Source organism: Cannabis sativa, chromosome 1, assembly GCF_029168945.1.
Source record: "Cannabis sativa cultivar Pink pepper isolate KNU-18-1 chromosome 1, ASM2916894v1, whole genome shotgun sequence".
Taxonomy (NCBI): Eukaryota; Viridiplantae; Streptophyta; class Magnoliopsida; order Rosales; family Cannabaceae; genus Cannabis; species Cannabis sativa.
In genome coordinates, this window is record NC_083601.1 from 41,908,358 (window position 1) to 41,930,129 (window position 21,772).

General features: G+C 30.4%; 3 protein-coding genes and 1 pseudogene across 3 annotated transcripts; 1 reads left to right on the forward strand and 3 right to left on the reverse strand.

Moving 5' to 3' along the window:
- LOC115707012 (casein kinase 1-like protein 2) lies at window positions 1–4,426 on the forward strand. Its single transcript, XM_030634806.2, has 14 exons — window positions 1–536; window positions 645–685; window positions 1,263–1,332; window positions 1,440–1,588; window positions 1,674–1,769; window positions 1,854–1,924; window positions 2,056–2,117; window positions 2,270–2,333; window positions 2,417–2,501; window positions 2,590–2,716; window positions 2,833–2,915; window positions 3,012–3,078; window positions 3,221–3,363; window positions 3,624–4,426. The coding sequence occupies exons 1-14, from the start codon at window positions 461–463 to the stop codon at window positions 3,918–3,920; spliced, it is 1,431 nt and encodes a 476-aa protein (XP_030490666.1). The 5' UTR covers window positions 1–460; the 3' UTR covers window positions 3,921–4,426.
- Window positions 4,427–10,969: 6,543 nt separating this feature from the next.
- On the reverse strand, window positions 10,970–11,724 carry LOC115707277 (uncharacterized). The gene has a single exon (XM_030635188.2). The coding sequence runs from the start codon at window positions 11,593–11,595 to the stop codon at window positions 11,236–11,238; it is 360 nt and encodes a 119-aa protein (XP_030491048.1). The 5' UTR covers window positions 11,596–11,724; the 3' UTR covers window positions 10,970–11,235.
- Window positions 11,725–13,561: 1,837 nt separating this feature from the next.
- On the reverse strand, window positions 13,562–19,344 carry LOC115707016 (eukaryotic initiation factor 4A-6-like; annotated as a pseudogene).
- On the reverse strand, window positions 14,638–15,477 carry LOC133028992 (eukaryotic initiation factor 4A-13-like). Its single transcript, XM_061109930.1, has 4 exons — window positions 15,410–15,477; window positions 15,183–15,289; window positions 14,709–14,974; window positions 14,638–14,655 (listed from the first exon to the last, which is right to left on the reverse strand). The coding sequence occupies exons 1-4, from the start codon at window positions 15,475–15,477 to the stop codon at window positions 14,638–14,640; spliced, it is 459 nt and encodes a 152-aa protein (XP_060965913.1).
- Window positions 19,345–21,772: the final 2,428 nt, after the last annotated feature.

Below are 21,772 nucleotides of genomic sequence, written 5' to 3' on the forward strand. Positions count from 1 at the left end.
ATTAATTTTACCGTCTCTGTCACCTCAATTTAATATATTAATCACAATAAAGAAAAAAGAAGCTCCTTTAATTTATTTTATTTTTTAAATTTTAAATTTTAATTAATAACTTATTCTTCTTTCCATAAAAAGGCTAGAACAAAATTCCGGTTTTCTTGGTCTAAACGGCGAGGTAGAGAGAGAGAGAGAAAGATGACGATGCCTTTGGTTTCTTCTTCTTCTTCTTCTCACTATGACCTAAATTCCTAGAGAGAGAAAGTTGACGATCTTTCCTAATATGCCCCCAAACCCACCTTTTCTTCTTCATCTGATATATCTACACATACCAATTCTTCGAGTGCCGGTCAATCCTTGAGCTACGGCCATCGGAATTTTCTGAACAATCTTCCTAGGGCTGCCTAGGGTTATCTTTTGTGGACTACTTCAGTTTGATCGTGATCTTTGATTTTCTTATTTTCCTATGGATGCTCGAGTTGGAGGAAAGTTTCGACTCGGCCGGAAGATCGGTAGTGGATCGTTTGGAGAGATCTATCTCGGTTTGTTCATTTTAATCTTCTTCTTCTTTCCTTTTCTGATTTTCCTTCTGTATTCGTATTTTGTTTTGATTATTATTCGTTACTTCGTTTCCCCCCTTAATTGTTTAGGTACTAATATTCAAACGAATGAAGAGGTTGCGATAAAGCTTGTAAGTAATTCTTTTCTTTCTATTTTGTTCAATTCAATTTATTGTTTTTTCGTTTTCGAAATTAGAGTGTTGATTCCAGATTCTGTTTTTAGGAATTTGGCTTCCGATTGACATAGCTTTTGATTATTATTTTTTTTCTGTGGTATGGGGTTATTAGTAATAGTTCGTTCCAAATTGCTGTTGATGACTTGAATTTGGTAGGTTATAAAAGGTTTTGTGAAGTATCAATCATGATTCAAGTTCACCTTGGCCTAGAACACTGTTATACACATTAGGGGTTTTTATCGCTCTTCCAATATATTAGTTTTCTTGGAATACATAGTTTTAGAGTGATATATTTTATTAACTGTGCTTCGAAATCTGTTTTTTTGGTGCTTTAAAGCATGAATGTTGTCGCATTTTACTTTTCTACTTTGATGATCTTTATCATGGTAGACGTTTCCTTTTAATTCTTGAAAACTGAGTGTATGTATTCGTTTATTTGTTTACCTTTTATTTGGCGCTTGCTCATATAATGATATGAGAATGTAAATTATGACCTCATAGTGATTATATCCATAATTCTCTTTTTGTGCAGGAAAATATCAAGACGAAACATCCTCAATTGCTATATGAATCAAAGCTGTACAAAATATTACAGGGAGGAAGTAATGGCCCTTACCCTTTTCTTTGCCTTTGTTTAGATAATGGCTTTATGCTGCTGTGCTCATGCGGCAGATATATTTGTTGTCTGACCATTTCTTAACAATTGCAGCTGGAATTCCAAACGTAAGATGGTTTGGGACTGAAGGAGAGTACAATGTTCTGGTGATGGATTTACTGGGACCTAGTCTTGAGGATTTATTCAACTTCTGCAGTAGGAAATTATCTTTGAAGACTGTTCTCATGCTTGCGGATCAGATGGTATTAATGAATATATAGTGCAATTTCTTCTTGCCTTTACGTTTTAACCCTTCTGTTTCTTTTATTAATAATTGGTTTATGTTAGATCAACCGTGTGGAATTTGTTCATTCAAAATCATTTCTACATCGAGATATCAAGCCTGATAATTTTCTCATGGGTTTAGGGAGGCGTGCAAATCAGGTATTTTGGAATTTTAATTAAAATTTAGTTCCTTTTGTTGTAATAGTATATGAATGCATGACTATAAACTCTCTCCTTTGTTAGGTCTATGTCATTGACTTTGGTCTTGCTAAGAAGTATAGAGATAGTTCAACTCATCAACATATTCCTTACAGGTTAGCATTTACAATATTTAAATGTTTAATATTCTATTATCTCTTCTCTATTGGCCTCATTTTCTATTTTCAATTATTTCGAAAGTTTTTATTGCTATTTTCACAAAGTACTGACCCTTGTATAATTGCAGAGAAAATAAGAATTTGACAGGAACTGCTAGATATGCTAGTATGAATACTCACCTTGGCATTGGTAAGCCAATTATTTTTTACCCTTGCAATCATGTGCATGTAGTCTGTCTACTAGATTTACTTGTAGTTATCCAACAACTAACTTTTTTTAGCCTCATTGTTACCTGATTGATATTGGATTTTTTTTTTTTTTTCCATTCTTCTTCTGTACAGAGCAAAGCCGAAGGGATGATTTAGAATCACTTGGTTACGTTCTTATGTATTTTTTGAGAGGAAGGTGAATATTCTTGCTCCTTACTGTTCTGTTTTCTTAACGAGTTCTTTTCTAGTTTCTATTGTTATGACCTATTTCTTTATCAGTCTTCCATGGCAGGGATTGAAAGCAGGAACTAAGAAACAGAAGTATGAGAAGATCAGTGAGAAGAAAGTTCAAACTTCAATTGAGGTATCATGGTGTTAGAATGGGAATATGTTGATTGGCATTAAATTGTATGTCTTGGAATCTTACTGATCCTTCGTTCTTTCTTCTTTAGGCCTTATGTCGTGGCTATCCTACAGAATTTGCATCTTACTTCCACTATTGTCGGTCTCTACGGTTTGATGATAAGCCAGACTATGCCTATTTAAAGAGACTCTTTCGTGATCTTTTCATTCGTGAAGGTAGTCTTCTAATTTTTGTTATTCAGGACATCTAATTTTCTACCTTAGCAGTATCCACACCCAGCTTCCATTTTTCACTTTTATACATTCTTTATGTATATATACTTTTGGTACAGGTTTTCAGTTTGATTATGTTTTCGATTGGACCATCTTGAAATACCAGCAATCCCAAATTGCCACTCCCCCCAGTCGTACTGTTGTAAGTCACTACTGTATTTTGTTGGTTGCTAGTGCTCTGGTATATATAAATTACCGCGGGACAAATCTTAAATTTTTCATTACCATTCTTCTGTAGGTTACTGGTGCGGGGCCAAGTTCTGGCATACCTCCAGCTATCGCAAGTGCTGATAATAGACACGCTGGTATTACTGTCGTGCAGTTTATTTATACATTTAATGTTGTACATAGTTAGAATCAGAATGCTTGTTCTTTATGTTGCTATCTATTCATATCTATTCATACAAAATACTAACGTTTAGTAATCTTTTGCTTATTTTCACGAAGGCTTGGAAGACGGTAGATCTGCAGGTTGGGCATCTGGAGATCCCTCTCGTAGGAGACACTCTGGTCCCATGGTAAATACTGGAAGCTTGTTGAGACAAAAAAGTCCGGTTGCAAATGATCCAGCCATGTCAAAAGATGCAATGGTAAGTGCTGTTTTATCTGCTTTCAAGAGTTTTGCCTTTTATGTCTTTGCCGAGGTTATTCATAACGTCAATGCAATGCAACAGTCGGGACTTAGTTTCCTGTCATTTCACTAGCGTCATTGTAGTTCAATTGCTTCCCCTTATGGCACGATCATCATCTAATTTCTGAGAGAACTAAAACTGTGTTTGTTCACTTACGTTATTCATTGTGCTCAAGCTGGAACTTAATCAGCTTGTTTATCCTGCTTAAACTCGTGCAGTTATCAAGCTCACAATTCATGCGCTCAAGTGGGTCATCAAGGAGGCCTGTCATCTCTAGCAGCCGTGATCCAGGGATGATCACCAACGAGTCAGATGTTTCACGCCCTCAAACCACTGATGCAAGCGCAGGCACACTACGTAAAATTCCAAGCGGGCAGAGAAGTTCACCTATTGTGTCATCGGAGCAGAACCGTACATCTTCTTCAAGAAATGTTTCGAACACAAAGAACTTAGAGTCCACTCTTAGAGGCATGGAGAGCCTGAATTTTAACAACGATGAGAGGGTTCAGTATTAGGAGCAGTCACTCTCAAATCGATATCCGTCCCTCTCTCCCCACTGTAAATTTTTAAAAATGGTATACATCCATCCAATCCATTATCACGCACTTGGAGTTGAATTTGCTTTGTTCTAGTCTACAATGTTTGTAGGGGGAGCTTCAACAACGCTGGGGTTTGTTTTTTCAATCACTGTAACAAAGCACGCAAATAAAAGAAAATTCAGAAGCAGAAGTGGATGCCCTAAAATCCTACCCTACTTACCACCCAGGTAAAACTGAGAAAAAAAGAAAAGTAAAAAAAAAAGGCTTTTGTTAATACATTTTGAGTTATATTCAACCTCGTTTCATTTTGTTCTTTTTTTTTTTAACTTCTTTTATGTCACGTATGTTCTTTCTTTGTTCATCAACCATTATAAGCTATGTTTGTGGTGAAACAAAAATAGCTGTAAACTGTAAGTAAATCAATATTCCTATTCCTGATGCATATTCAATTTAAGTTGTGCATGATTGCTTGTTTGTTACTATTTTTGTTTTACTGGCTCCCTCTCTTATTAATTAATTCTAAATATTAAACAATAAATCCCTATTTTTAACAACTTTTTTAATAAATATTATATGATCTGGGTACACTGCTATGATGTTGAATATATATCCTACTGCATATTTTAATGCACAAGTGTGAACAGGTTGTGAATGCAGTTTTTTATTAAAGGATTTTATGAATGAATTTGGGAGCCTCAAAATATGTAGATGATTTTTTTTTTTTGGAGAGAAAATATGTAGATGAATTTAAATTGTATAGATGTTGATACGTTTATGAATAAATGAATAAACACCAGATATAATTTTTGATACATTTTACTTTTCTTTTTTCTTTTTAATAAAAATATGAAAAATGTAAGAAAATGTACAAATATCATTTTCCTTTTTAACTTTTCCTAATAAATAAAATGATTGCCTTTAAATATTATATTGTAAGTCTTACAAAAAGAAAATGAAATTTTAGAGTTCCAATTTATTTATATTATAGTTTTTTTATTCATGTTAAGTAAGGAGCGATGATACTAAAAAAAATATGAAAAGGTGAATATTTATTTATAGATGTAGAGAAATATTTAGGGCACACACATCACATACTTGAAAATAGTACTATGAAGAGTTATTTTGTTGGCACATTCTTTATTTTGTTCAGTATTTAGAAGATTTTTTTTCTGTTTTTCATTATTGTATAAATTGTAGATATTTAAGATTATTAGTAAATTATCAAAAAAAATAATAGTTTAAAGTAGGGTGATTTTACAATGCACTTTTTAAAAAGGATGCACAGATATACTACTTGTTTCAGCATCAAGAAGAATTTTTTAGTCCAAATTTTTTATATTTGTATACGTTATAGTTATTTAAAATATCTTATAAAATTTTAAAAAATTCAGAATAATTACCATATAGAGAGTAATGTTCAAATAGTGTATTTCACACGCATATAAAATAAAATAGTCACGCGTACAACACACTCTTTGAAGTCTGTTTTCAACGTGTTAAATTTTTTTAAATTTCTTAAAATTTTGCAGGATGTCTTAAATAATTATAACGTACATGAACATAAGAAAAAATTTAACTAAAAACAAATAGGGACCTTTTTAAGGGTGTGCATGGTAGAATTTTTTAATAATTTATAATATTAAAATTTTATATTTAAATATTTTTGGGTGATTCTACAATGCACCCCCTTAAAAAAAAATGTACTGATGCACCTCTACTTGTTTCGGCATCCAAAAAAAAATTTAGTCTAATTTTTTTCATATTCATGTACGTTATACTATTTAAGGTATTCTACAAAATTTTGAAAGATTCAGAATAATTTACAATATAGAAAACAATGTTTAAATAGTTTATTTTTACACGCGTATAAAATAAAATAGTTTCGCGTGCAACACACTGCTTGAACGCAATTTTCGGTGTGTTAAACTTTTGTGAATTTTTTAAAATTTTGTAGGATGTCTTAAATATATCGATATATATTTTAAGGGGGTGTATTATAAAATTTCACAATATTTTTTTCATACGTGATGGCCTTTTTTTTTCTTATATGCATAAATATTTGAATAAAGTTTAAATTTACAGAAATTTCTAAATTATATATATACGATTAAAATAAATTAAAAAACTTTTTTCTTTATTTTTTTTAATAAAATGATCGAAATTTTTATTGATAATAATTAAGAAGTCACAAAAATGTGTTAGTCATCTTACAAGGAAGGACATAATTCTAAATAATTTTATTTTTTAATTGTAGTGTACAGTAAAATACAATAAAACCAAACATACATTTGGAAAGATTGATAACTAGAATTCAAAATTCTTATAAACAACCTTCTGAAATTCCTAAAATCAACTTAATAAAGAAAGAGGAAAATAGAGTTACGAACCAAAAAAGAAAAAACATTTAAAAAAGAAGAAAACTCCTATATCTCTTTTTGTTTTTTTTTTTGGTTCTGAAAAACAACTCCTACATATAAAGTGAATTAAAAGTAGAGATTTGACATTTGCTACTGTTTGCTTCACTTTAAATAAAAAAGTCGAAGATATGTATTATTAAATAAAATAATATGTAAATAAATATTTAAATTTAAATTTTTACGGTAATAATATTTAAATTATTATTTTTTTTAAAAATTAATTTAAATATATTAATAAAAAAATAATAGTAGATAATAACTTGACATATAATAGTTAATTAAGTATTATTATCATAAAAAATTAAACTTAAATATTTATTTAAAAATAATTAAAAAAAAAATTAATTATTGCTTCTCAAGCAGTTAGGAGGCACCAATGAAATATGATTTGTGACAAATGAAATTAATTTAGTAAAAGATATATATATTTATATATAATATAAAGAAATCTCACAACGAAATGAATCTCAAAACTCTATAATGTAAAAGATAATGAAAATTATTCTACCGGATTTAAATATCAATAATAAGTGAGTTTACGGTTTACCATTTTCTCTTCAACCAAACTTAGAACGAAACACTCAAACACAATATAGGACAAAAATTAGATAACCTTTGCTCATTATGCTAAGATTCCAATATTGTTGTTTCTTTAGAAAATCACATATAAAAATCATTGTATTGTATGTATCATAGTTTAAGAATTAATTTGTATTAGTTTAGATTTGAATAAGTGGATATGATAAATAAGAGTTTAATGGTTATTATGGTAACAGTGATGATGATTAGTTGTTGATTTAGTATACGAGAATAGTTTAGTTTTAAAAAGAGAATTGTGTGTAAAGAAGCAGTAAGCTTTTATTGATTTAGCTTTGGCTTTTTGGTGTTGTATTACAATTTAGAACTCTTATGCCTATTTATAGTTGCTGCCTTTCAAGCATTTGAAGTTACAATTATTTTCTTTAGATTTTTCTATGGATTTTATCCATACACTTCTACATATTTTTAAGCATGTATAATTAGAAAATTTTAGATTAAAATTTTCAAAAAAAATGCTTTTATTCTATTCTATTTTTCATATTTAGAAAATTCTAAAAATATTTTACAATTATCTAAAAAAAATTAAAGTAAATTTTTCTATAAATGTGTAAAAAAAAATTAGACTTAATTGAGCATTGTAAAAATGTGTTACAATTTTTAATAATATCATAATCATTCATCTTCCATTTCCTTCAATGGATATAAATATATAGTAAATCCATTTGAGTAGTTGAAGAGAATGGCAGTAAGGTGTGATGGTACGGCAGTGGAGGAGGAGGTTTTCTTTTTTATATTTTATCAGAGCAATTAAAAATCTTATTAACTGCGGCACAGCCGAAAAGAGATCAAACCAGTTAATCTTCTTCCTAACACAACAATTATTGAAAAAATAAATTAATGCAAAATAAATCGAAAGTATTCTAATTAAAATAATTAAAGTTTCCTCTTAATAATAATTTTGGGTAAGTCTATAGTATATTCTTTTAAAATAGTATTTTGTAGATTTTTTATTTATTTTGATATTGAAAATAATTTTTTTATTTATTTTTTTAATTATGTATGTAATAGTTATTTAAGATCATCTATATATTTTAAGAAATGTTTTAATTATTTATAATACTACAAATAAAATTTAAATATTTTATTATATGTAAAATTATTTTATCTTATACACGTGATAAGTAATTATTTAAACTTTATATTATTTAAATTTTTTTAAATATTTATAAATAATCTTAAACAAGTAGATTATAAAAAAAATAAATTAATTTGTTTAGATACTAAAAATGACAAAAATTCTACCAAAATATTATTGTAGACTAATGATTTTTTTTAAAACCCTTAAAAAAATTTAGATAATAGATGAGTTGACATTTTCTGGAAGGGACTGCGATTGCAAGTTGGGATTATGTTATCGAGCATCCATGTGCGCAAATGCACATATGGTGACATGACACGTGGGAATTCTCTATTTTATATAACCTTTTCATTTTATTTTATTATTATTTTTAAGAAAACATGGGAATTATTCATTTTAATAACTGGGTAGATATCTTTCAAAAGGGTAAGACTTCTCCAAAAAATAATAAAAAAATAGATATTTACGTTTTTATTTTTAATAATAGGGGAATTTGAAAAAATTGACCAAGTATTTTAAAAATAAAATACTAAATTTAGAAAATGTGGAAACAATTACAAAAATACGATTTCTTTTAATTAATTATGTAAATAATATTATAAACTAAATTGAAAACTGTTACAAGTTAGAGAATTATTAGAAATTGTTATCCATATATATTTGAAAAAGCAATTTCCAATTTAGTATTTGTCATCTAAGCTAATTAAGTTATTAATTAATCTATAATATATTAATTATTTGTGATAACCGACTACTAGTACTCTATCTACCTCTAATTCCCAGTTGGGTTGTATTAAAATGAGGTCGGTGGATATGATATGATATGAGACCCAAATATTTAATCTTATTATATATTATTATCATCTTCATTATTACATCATTGTTTTGATAAAATCCCCCTATTTGTTAGATCACAAAATTATGTTAATGTTTTAATTTGGTTCATCAAATTCTTAAATACCACTGTTAATAATAATAATAATTTTTATTATTATTTTGCTGTCTCCCATAGTTTATAATAATATTATATTATTCAATCTATTAACCGATATAATATTTTAGACAAAAATGCTGTACAAGATTGTGCATATTGAGATTTTAAATTCTCGATCGTCGATTAAAGTAATAAAATAAAAGTAGCTAAGTTTGGAACATTTTAACGTAAAGAATGAAATGAAATTATATTTGTCTCTATTATTTTATATGTTTTACAACAAGTAATTAAGGTTTTTGTTTGGTATCTCTAGCAACTTTCTGGAACATGAAAAAGTTGGAGTAATATTTTTATTGATGGTAGTTTAAAGAAATTGATTGGTATTTATGAGGGTGATAATTACAAGTGATATTTTTATTGACTTAATTAACACTAATTACCCAAGTGATGTGACATTAATCATCTTTGCCCATTGACTATATGTATGGAGAGGCTTTTGTAATACGTTGGTTTACGTAGTCAGAAATTTTTGGCTGCTAAACCCTATATTATATTTCAAAACTCAAACTGGAAAATTTGGACAACCATTAATTATAATAAGATTTCAACATATATAGCAAATTCAAATTTCTCTTTCCCCCTTAAAAGATAAAAAAGTTTCTAATTTTCTTCTCTTCCAATATTGCAATTATATATATATATATATAAAAAAAAAAAAAATCCACCATTTGGAACAAAAAAATGTCACAACAAACAAACAGAACTTTCAAGTCAATTTTGTACACAATTATTCTTTACTTATTGTTAATTACAATATTTTCTTAATATCTCTTAATTAATCTCTATATCTAAAATGATCAAATATTTTTTAAAATTTTTTTTATAACAATACTCATTATATGTACAATTTTATTTTAAAAAATTATGAATAGTTAATTATATCAAAAATAGAATTCGATCCTAATATTTCAATTACCACTAGCGTGTTAAATAAACTTTAAAACCTATTTTCAATTTTTTTAAAAAAAACTTACATAAAAAAATGTAGATATATAACAAATATTGTCATAAGAAAATTGACAAAATATATCTTTACATATATTTTTTTGAAAACAAAGATTAACTATGGAATATATAAAAAGTTGATAATAGCACTTCTTTTATTTTATTTAGTAAACACAATTTTACAATTTATTTACGCAATCTACATAAATGCTAATATTAGTGATAGTAATATATGCGATGAGATATATATTTATGATTTAGTAAGTGGACCGATATGACTACTGCCAAACTACTCATCATTATTCGTTATAACTTATTTATTATTGTAAATTTGGTAGCAATGGACATTAAAAGTTTTGTAGCAACTATTATTATTATTGGCTAAAAAAATTGTACGTTTAAAAGTATTTTATTTTCATTTAAAAAAAAATATTTATTTTTTCTTTTGTTTTTTAGCCAACAAATAATGATATTTAGTAGACAATAACAGCTTCTTCCAACAAATGAATCGAAATTGTTTCTTGTTGGGAACGCCAAATCCAATCAACTTGTTGAAAATAATATCTCTTGCCTTTTCTTTTATGCTGAAAAATATCTCTTCTCTTTAAACACCAATTTTCTTTTTCTTTCTTTTCATTAGGTTTTAAATTTGATTGCAACTTTAAACTAATTAAGTATGGTTACTAAAATTGTAATAAAATATTTGATGTGTGTGTCTTAGAGAGAGAATAAATAAGAACTTAATTAGTGGTCGAACGAGTAAAGAAAAGAGCTGTTTCATCTCAATTGGACACAATTTTCCATTAATTAAAGAGTAAAATAGATTGAGATTACATTATATGCCTTTAAAAATAACAATAAATAATATAAAACCTGTTTTTAGCCAAACTTGTTTATCAAGAATGTTATTTATTTATTTATGCATTTTTGTGGTCAAACCAAAAAGTATAGAGAATGATCAAAAAAAATTGAACAGGACAAACATCAAAAATGATATAATTGCTATAATTATTATTATTATTATTATCATTATTTGTTCAGATTAGCTTTAAGATCCAACAACAACTAATATAGGATTTTCAATAGAAATTTATTAGAACTTAACAGTTCATAACAATTAACCATGAACTAGAAGAACTCAGACCCAGAAGGTAGAAGGCTAAATATATATATAATTAATTAATTATATACTATATAAATATTAATTAATAGAACAAATTAAAGAAAATGAGAAAAAAAATAAAAATACCGAAATGATCAGCGCCAGCCATAGATGACTTGAGTGTAAGTACTTTTGATCCACCTGAAGCTTTTACGAAAAGAGCCTTTCATCTTTCCCTCAACAGCGTAAGCTTTATACCCAGCCACTCTTTTCTTCCTCTGCAACTCAGGATCGTTCAAGCTCCAGCTCTTCGATGTCGAACCAACACCGCTTTTCACTTTCTTGATCTTCGCTTCGTTTGCCGGTGCCGGAGCCGATGAGCCGGCGTAATTGGCGCTATAGCATCTCAGATCGCGCATACTCGTCGGAGCTGCTCTGTTCCCGTAGTAAACATCCATCTGCATCCCTCCTCCTCCGCCACCATCTCTACACGATCGAGATCTAAAGTTCTCCATTTGTAGAGAGAGAGAGAGAGAGAGAAAGAAAGAAAGAAAAAAAGGTGAGAGGAGGTGTGAAAATGGAGGACAGAGAAGGGTTTTTATTTTTGTTTTTGAGTCTCTTTGCTTTTTTTTTTTTTTTTTCTTGGGGGCGTGAATAATAGGTATGCAACTATTTATCTATTTAATTAATTAATTAATAATATTATAAAATATAAATGTTTTTGGAAGAGCTGAATTTCGTGGGTATACATAGTAATAAAATATAGTTAATTTGATGTGAAAAAAGTTATGAATAATTTGGCCACTGTCACTAATACTATCACTGATGTGGCACGTTTTATATAATTAGAACATTCACAAAAAAAAAATTAAACAACTGTATTAAAAACATGTTATAGCTAATACTCTAAATACTTTTATTTTATTTTTTTTAAAATTTATTATTTATTTTTTATATTCATAAGATATTATTTATTGTTTTAAATATATTTTATTAATTATTTTAAATTTTAATAATTATTTTTATGGGAATTTGTATATATTCCCTTAATATTATATATTTGAAATTAATAAAAAAAAGTAAAAATTTTTAAAAAAATAAGAAAAAAAAAATAGTGATATATATCTTTCATTAATAATAGAGTGAGGAGTTAGAAATTTGTATTAGGAGGTTGTGGAATATTAGATGGCTGCGATTGTTATTGCTGCTTTCTTTGACTCTCTCACCATTCACTTTACATACACGTGGAATTATTGTTACAAGTTGACTGTTACAACTTTTAAGAGAGAGATAGAGAGAGAGAGAGAGAGATCCCATAAAAAATGCAAGGACAAAAGGTATGATAACAAACTAAATGTTTACTAAAACAACCAATAGGGTCTTTCTGGTTTGGTCTGTGCAAAACTAGAACTAGTTCAGATCTTAATCATCAATCCAGATATGATGCATAGAAGTGATAGAATCACAAACTTTGACATGGGAAAATAAAATGAAATTGTGGAGATGGACAGATTGATTTGTAATGAAAAGGGAGGGAACAAAAGGTGTCCAAATAAGTGTGCAGAGATAAAATTTGTCTGTGAAAAATAAGCGGTTGAGACTTGAGACTTGAAAGCTTGTTGAGGGGACCACCTCTCTTATTACAACACTACTACTACTCCTATACTAATAGTACTACTACACTAAATTTTCTTTATCTTTTTTAGACTGGTACAACTGCCCATTGACTACCCCAAGTTTTTTATTTTGGGTATTTGATGCATTGTTGGCTTTGTTGTTGTGACAATGAGAAAATTTGAGTGGTGTTGATTGTGCCATAATCTTCATCTGTTTTTTTAATTATGAATGTATTATCTTTGTTTACCCACCACAGATTTGATAGTTCTTTTTAAAGAATTTTTAGTGTCTTTCTAATTCTCACACTTCATTTTAGTAAATGTCGTAATTTTTTAATTTTTAGTTTTATTAAAGTAAATTATTAATCAAAAGTTTTAATCTGAAATAATTGGTGTACCAATCATATTTTCGTTGACACTCATACGCGCATTTATGATTATCATAAATTTGAGAAAGAAGAACTGAAAAACTAACCATATTTCTTTAGCATTTCAGTCCTTGTATGAAAAACAAATATTGGAAGATGGAAAGTAGGTTGGGGATGGCAATAAAAGCAAATTTAATTTGAAACTTAGAAAAAGAATAAAAAAAGAAAAAATCATGACATCTTAACTTTGTACTAGGCATACTTAAAACTCCAAGATTCAACCATATACGTGTAAACATTTAGTATACTTTTATGATCGAACTAAAACCTAAAATCCACAAGACAGCTTATGCAATTCAAGATATAAAAGAGACTTTTTTGTTGTCGAAGAAGCAGGTATCTTGAGAATCGATTAGATGAAAGCAGATCAGTATGAAAAAAATACATAAGATCCAGAAAAACATATATTTCCATATAAAAAAATTCACCAGAAAAAATAAACATATAATGCAAAGCTTAAATTGGAAACAAAATTTGAAACAATATTGTGCAAAAAAACATATGATTTAAAGTGGTCATATATGATCTTCAAAAATTAAGTTAGGACACTAGTAAATGGGAATATGAGAGATGAGCAATGATAAATAGTAGTTGGTAGATCAGCAAAATGACTTATAGCCCTCTACGTAGAAATAAAAGAGATCTTCTGTGAAGATCAGTAACATTTTGTGGGAGCTCCTCTCGCACGACCACATTGTAGAACTTCTGAATGTCGAACAACATTCTCTCATCGTCCTTGGTCACAAAGTTCATCGGAACACCTTTTCTTCCAAACCTACCACTCCTCCCTATTCGATGAAGGTAGTTTTCAGGCTGAGTAGGCAAATCGTAGTTTATCACAAGAGAGACTTGTTGCACGTCAATGCCACGGGCCAACAGATCAGTGGTAATGAGGACACGAGAGGAGCCGGAACAGAACTCCTGCATGATTATGTCACGAGTGTTTGGGTCAATTTCACCGAGTGTGGGGGAGACACTGTGGTCACGGCCTCTAATCTTGTCAGTAAGCCAGTCCACCTTGCGCCTTGTGTTTACAAAAATGACAGATGATGGCCAGAGTTTCGTGGTGATTGCAAAGTGTTTCGAGCTTCCAGTCTTCCTTCTCAACATTGACATAGAATTGTTTAAGACCTTCAAGGGTGAGTTCATCACGTTTTACAAGAATCCTCACAGGTTGGTTCATAAACTTCCTGGTAATCTCTAGAACTTCAGGTGGCATTGTTGCAGAAAATATACCAACCTGAACCTTTGATGGCAGGAGCTGGAATATATCGTATATCTGGCAAACTGAAAGCCATCTTTGGAGCACAGCAAATATTAAACAAGTGCACATAAGTTACAGAGCACACATACTTATACAGTATTAAATCCAAATATGAAGACTAGAATCAACATTTAAAAAGAGAAAAAAAAACAAACCTGATCCTTAAAACCACAGGAAAGCATCTAATCAGCTTCATCTAACACAAACATCTTATTATAGTCAGGACAAAGTGACTGCCTTCGCGACATGTCAAATACATGACCAGGTCTGCCAACAATAACGTGCACACCAGCTTTAAGGATGTGTTGATCCTCACGAACACTCGTCCCACCCACAAAAGCTTGAACCTTAACACCAAGGTAGTCACCAAGAGCTCGCATTACCTCCTCTATCTGTTGTGCCAGCTCCGTAGTCGAAGCCAAAACCAGAGCTGGGCACTGGACCACATCATAATCGAGTTGCTGCAAAATACCAGAACAAAAGGTTGCAGTTTTTTCAGTTCCACACTGAACCTGTTGAATCACATCAAGTCCCTGACAAAAAGGAACTATTCCTCTTTGCTGGATAGCAGAAGGCTTCTCAAAACCTTTTAAAAAAAATCCAAGATAAAATAATAAAATTCCACCCCAATAGCAACCGCCAACTAAATTGTTCCTTGAAAAATATATATACAAATTCATTAACTGAAACAACTTACAGATTAGCAAGAATATGAATTTGAAAATGTTTGCAACAAAAGATAGGGAAATGTCATATACATGCATATATGAAAGATAAAACAACAAGAAAAGTACCGTAAGCATATATGCCCCTTTGAAGGTTTTCTTTCAAACCCATTATATGAAAAGTTTCAAAGACCTCGTCATATGGTTTGAAGAAATCCCGTCTCTCTGTTGAAAGCCTAATTTAATTAATGTGCAACAAAACTCATTAGCAGGGACATCAGATCATAATTACAATCAGGTGGAAAATGTAACTATTTTGAACACTAAGAAAAAGATTATGGCGAGCGAGAACATACAACTCGGTCATTTTAGCATCGTATTGGCAAGTATCAAATTGAGATCCTTCTGGAGCCAAACCAGCCATAGCTGCATAAGTGGGAGAACTTTAGTATCTCTGGTTTCAAAGATTATAAATGAGGCAGGAAGAAAGATGTGCAATTCAAACGCTTGCTAGGGGATTTACAGAAATCTCGTTAAGGGAAAATAAGACAGCACAAATACAGGAAAAAATATCCTATGTAGGAGCGGAAAATAATCTATGGTAGTAGTGATCTGACCATGTTTATAACTTCATATCTACCCATATTTCCATATTTTAAATAATCCTTGCTGAAGCAATAGTCCTAATTTTTCAGCTGATTGTGAAATATAGTACCAAACAAATTAAATTACCCCATATACACAATTATCGTTCTAGCTTGACTAAATCTTTATCAAATTTATTCAAAAGATAGGCTTAAATAATTGTTCCTAGGCCACCTCTGAAAGCAAATGAGAATCCCTAACAAATTGTGACCATTTTCACCAAATCTATTTTCTAATTTTAATTTTATAGTAGACACCTAATTATGCAAACACCTGTGCTCCACATCTCAAAAGAAAAAATATGACACTTTCAGTAAACCAATGTGTATCCTCTCTAAAATTGAAATTACATGGGCATTCACAAAATATATAATTTCAAGAAAAATGTGAAGAAGAGCTAGTACAGGGAAAATTCCACGCAAAACAGACACACTATTGCCCTCCCTACAACAAGCAACCTTTTCAAAATGAAATGAGAAAACATAAGAAAAAAATGTGATAAAAGAGCCAAGCTTGCAGATCAAACAATTATGAATACAAGTATTAAACTCCTGTTTTAATTTCTGGAGAAAATAACATAGAAGACAGTTTATCTGCTTGCAGTGAATAAATACTATGCCACATTGCCCACTCCTCCACATAACAATGAAAACAAAAGACAAAGACATGAGACATCTATTATTATATTTCTAAAAGAAAAATGTAACAGAAGAGCCAAGCTTGCAGATCAAACAACTATGAATACAAGTATTAAACTCCTGTTTTAATTTTTGGAGAAGATAACATAGAAGACAGTGTCTATCTACTTGAAATGGATAAATACCATGCAAACAAACACACTACCCAATCCTCCACAAAACAATCAAACCTTTTAGAAATCTAATTTGAAATCAAAAGCCACGAACATAAGTCATCTATTATTATATTTGTAAAAGAAAAATGTGACAGAAGAGCCAAGCTTGCAGATCAAATGATTATTAATACAAGAATTAAACTCCTGTTTTGATTTCTGGAGAAGATAACATAGAAGACATTGTTTATCTGCTTGTAGTGTATAAATACTATGCCGATAAACACATTGCCCACTCCTCCACACAACAATCAATACTTTAAAAAAGTATTTTGAAAACAAAAGGCAGGAACATGAGACATCTATTATTATATTTGTAAAAGGAAAATGTGACAGAAGAGCCAAGCTTGCAGATCAAACAATTATGAATGCAAGTATTAAACTCCTGTTTTGATTTCTGGAGAAGATAACATAGAAGACAGTGTTTATCTGCTTGTAGTGAATAAATACTATGCCGATAAACACATTGCCCACTCCTCCACACAACAATCAATACTTTAAAAATGTAATTCGAAAACAAAAGGCAAAAACATGAGACATCTATTATTATATTTCTAAAAGGAAAATGTGACAGAAGAGCCAAGCTTGCAGATCAAACAATTATGAATACAAGTATTAAACTCCTGTTTTAATTTCTGGAGAAGATAACATAGAAGACAGTGTCTATCTGCTTGAAATGAATGGATAAATACCACGCAAACAAACACATTGCCCACTCCTCCGCAAAAGAATTAAACCTTCTAGAAATTAATTCGAAAACAAAAGCCAGGAACATAAAACATCTATTATTATATTTGTAAAAGAAAAATGTGACAGAAGAGCCAAGCTTGCAGATCAAACAATTATGAATACAAGTATTAAACTCCTGTTTTTATTTCTGGAGAAGATAACATAGAAGACAGTGTTTATCTGCTTGTAGTGTATAAATACTATGCCGATAAACACATTGCCCACTCCTCCACAAAACAATCAATACTTTAGAAATGTATTTCGAAAACAAATGGCAGCAACATGAGACATCTATTATTATATTTCTAAAAGGAAAATGTGACAGAAGAGCCAAGCTTGCAGATCAAACAATTATGAATACAAGTATTAAACTCCTGTTTCAATTTCTGGAGAAGATAACATAGAAGACAGTGTCTATTTGCTTGAAATGGATAAATATTACGCAAACAAACACATTGCCCACTCCTCCACATAACAATCAATCCTTTTAGAAATGTAATTCGAAAACAAAAGCCACGAACATAAGACATCTATTTTATATTTGTAAAAGAACAATGTGACAGAAGAGCCAAGCTTGCAGATCAAACAATTATGAATACAAGTATTAAACTCCTGTTTTTATTTCTGGAGAAGATAACATAGAAGACAGTGTTTATCGGCTTGTAGTGTATAAATACTGTGCCTATAAACACATAGCCCACTCCTCCACAAAACAATCAATACTTTAAAAATGTATTTTGAAAACAAACGGCAGGAACATGAGACATCTATTATTATATTTCTAAAAGGAAAATGTGACAGAAGAGCCAAGCTTGCAGATCAAACAATTATGAATACAAGTATTAAACTCCTGTTTTAATTTCTGGAGAAGATAACATAGAAGACAGTGTCTATCTGCTTGAAATGGATAAATACCACGCAAACAAACACATTGTCCACTCCTCCAATAAACAATCAATCCTTTTAGAAATGTAATTCGAAAACAAAAGCCAGGAAGTAGGAACATAAGACATCAATTTTATACTTGTAAAAGAATAATGTGACAGAAGAGCCAAGCTTGCAGATCAAACAATTATGAATACAAGTATTAAAATCCCGTGTTAATGTATCGAGAAGATAACATAGAAGACAGTTTATCTGCTTGAAGTGGATAAACACCATGCAAACAAACACATTGCCCACCCCTCCACAAAACAATCAATCCTTCTAAAAATGTCATTTGAAAATAAAAGCCATTAACCAGAAACATCTATTATTACATCTAAAGTAAAATGTGACGAACAAAGCTTGCAAATGAAACAAATATGAGGTATATGTCTATCCGCTGCATTGAATGTTTCCTCACACACACACACAAAAAAAAAAATACACAATGTATTGCACTTATTATTGAAAAGAAAAAAAAAAAACATATGAAATACCCCAAACAACTGACTCTGATTTTAGGTATAATCAATAAGGAAACTTGTTATATATAATATAAATACATATACATTAAACCAAACAAAAAACGGGGAAATGACGTGCTCACAAAGCCCTCTAATCCATTGTTTTCGGATTTTATGGTACCTCACAGTTTGAATCATTTGATGCTATGATGGTTTTGGTTAGGTTTTGTTTGAATTTGTTCTTCCCCGGTGAAAAGCAAGTGAAAAAAATAATTTAAGAATGATTTCGGACTGAGTATCTGCTTATCTGAAAATAACTATACATAAACAAATAGATCTCAAACAAAACTCAACCAAACCCATTCTAGCATCAAATGATTCAAACTGTGAGGTACCATCAAATCCGAAAACAACAAAAAAACAGTAAGAAATTACTTCGACGTGCAGCTGTGATATAAATAAGTTGATACAAACTTTCGAAACATATATACATACATATAGTTACAAATGTAAGGATACCTGCGAGCTGTAGATTCCGTATCGAAAGTAGAGAGATATATAGCGAAAATAGTAGGAAGATATAGCTAGGGTTTTCTAAAACTCCTCGGATCTGGGCCCGTGGAGTTGAAGGGAGGTCAATGTTGAAATAAGAGACGTTTATATTCAAACTTTCCTCTCCTAAGCTAAACCCTTTTGTCTTCATTTGTAGCCAATATTAAAAAAAAAAAATAATAATGTTAATTAGTATTTTTAGCTCTGTACTTTAACATATACTAAATTATGTATTCTAAATTTTGAAAAGCGTTAAAAGTTTCACTGAATTATTGAAATTATTAGATTTAAAGACTTTGTCTAATTTTAGTAAGAAAAGTCTTACATCGATGAAAGTTCGGGGATATAATTTGGCACATGTTAAAGTTCAAGGGGCATAATTTGGTAAATATCAAAGTCTAAGGAGCATGATTTAGTACATGGACAATCACTGAATCAGTAAAATTGAATGAAATAGGATAAAAGTCCTTAAATCCAACAATTTCAATAGTTCAGGAGAATTTTTAACGACCAAAAAAGTTTAAAGGACATGATTTAATACATGTCAAAGTTCAAGAGGCAAAAATCCTAATTAGCAAAAAACAAAATAATAATAAAATAAGTTTAACACTATCTTGTGCTAATTTGAGTACTTATTTTAACATTATTTTCATAATTTGTATTTGTATATACCACCAGAAGCTCTTCCTCGCTTTATCTTTCTCTTTTGAATTTGTATTTATTTGAGACATTAGATGGTGGTGGAGGATATGGTTTTTCAGCCAAAATATGATTACCGATGGGTTATCGATGGTTTTGTGTGTGCACTGCTATTTTTATACACAAACAGAAATCCTCAATAACGTATTGATAAATGTCATCAATATACTATCGATAAATGCCATCGATAACCTATCGATATATGTCAAATTGACAAAACTGTGTTCACAAATATAAATCATCGATAAACTGTCGATAACCTATCGACAAGCACGTTTTGGCCAACAAGTATCATAGCCACAACTATCCAAGGTATGAAACAAACACAAATCCAATAAAAAAAAATAAACACGAATATGAAGATGAAGGTGAAATCTGGTGAGCATCTAGGTGGGTTCAGAGACGAGGTCGCCTTCTCAGTATGGACGACGCTCACAAACGAAGACGGAGATGGAGGTTTGGGGCCTTTGGGTTTTTTGGACGCTTGAGTGCTATGGAGGTCCGAGTCCTGGGCCTCTGGGTTTTGTCTGGGTTTATGGGTAGATGAGGAGGTTTAGTAGTGAAGGAAAGGAGGTTTGGTGGTGGTGGTTGGTGGTCTTGGTGCCTGGGTCTGGGTAGTCTCAGTGGTGCGAGGAAGAGGAAGAGAGAGCGAGGAAGAGAAAGAGACAAAGAGAGAAGGAAATGAAAAAGATGGTATTTTGGGTAGAAATTGAAAACAAAGTATTTAATTGTATAAATTAATTAAGAATCTAAATTTTATTAGAGGGTATTTATTTAAGCATATAAAATAAAATTTCCTAATAAAAATCCATAACTAAGTTACTACTAATTGCCTGAACCACACCCATTGTGTCTAGCATGATATTACTCTACAAGATATTGTTAGTTTTGAAGTTTATAGATGTGTTAAATAATTATAACGTAAACGACTTTAAAAAAAATTAAAATAAAAAATTCTATCATATACTAAAACATATTGGATTACATCAGTGAACTCTCATTGATAAATCCAGGTAAGAAAGTCCATTGTTAAAGCATCCCTTATATATTCCAAAAACAAGAAAATATGATAGCTCATTGTTCCAAAAATAGAAATTTGACTATTTTCATTAAAGTGTGGGACTAGTACTAGGGCTGAAAATTTTGAGCGGGTTTGACCCGAACCCGAGTAACCCGCCCGAACCCGAAAAAAATTTTATTTAAAAAAGTTTCGGGCGGGTTGGGTTCAACCCGGTACCCTTCGGGTGGGTTGGCGGGTTGAGATTTTAGAGGTACCGGGTTTCGGGTTGAACCCGCGAACCCGATTTATAAATATATTATATATATTTTTTTTATTACTATCTTTATATATATAATATGGATTTTAGATTTTTCTGGACTATGGATATTAGATATGGATGTATTTTGAAATATTTTAGTTTTCACTTTTATCATGATTCATGAACATGAATATGAAGTTTGATTTGAATCTTTGATAAATAGGTTGTTTGTTTGTTGGTTGGATTGATTAATGCATTTTTTCTTCAATAGTAGATACTATGAACAAATTGTTATATTATATATGCTTAATTTAATAAATAAAAAAAATTAAAAAAATTAATTATTTCAATAAAAAATTAATTTTTTTAAAGAGTTGACCGAATTGACTGAATTGACCGGGTCAACCCGCCAACCCGCTAAACCCGACCAACCGAAACCTGCCAACCCGTGACCCGCCAACCCGCCAACCCGTGCCCTATTCGGGTCCGGGTTCGGTTTCAATTTTTTGAACCCGAAACCCGCCAACCCGAAACCCGATAAACCCGCCCGATGTTCAGCCCTAACTAGTACTCCTATCAACAACAACAATAATAATG

Coding starts and splice junctions, on each gene's coding strand:
- LOC133028992 (XM_061109930.1), bottom strand. CDS start 15,477: ATGGCTGGTTTGGCTCCAGAAGGATCTCAATTTGATACTTGCCAATAC. Junction 15,290..15,409: donor GATGCTAAAATGACCGAGTT/GTATGTTCTCGC, acceptor TAATTAAATTAG/GCTTTCAACAGAGAGACGGG. Junction 14,975..15,182: donor AAGGGGCATATATGCTTACG/GTACTTTTCTTG, acceptor TTTTTTTAAAAG/GTTTTGAGAAGCCTTCTGCT.
- LOC115707012 (XM_030634806.2), top strand. CDS start 461: ATGGATGCTCGAGTTGGAGGAAAGTTTCGACTCGGCCGGAAGATCGGT. Junction 1,925..2,055: donor CATCAACATATTCCTTACAG/GTTAGCATTTAC, acceptor GTATAATTGCAG/AGAAAATAAGAATTTGACAG. Junction 3,364..3,623: donor CCATGTCAAAAGATGCAATG/GTAAGTGCTGTT, acceptor AAACTCGTGCAG/TTATCAAGCTCACAATTCAT.
- LOC115707277 (XM_030635188.2), bottom strand. CDS start 11,595: ATGGAGAACTTTAGATCTCGATCGTGTAGAGATGGTGGCGGAGGAGGA.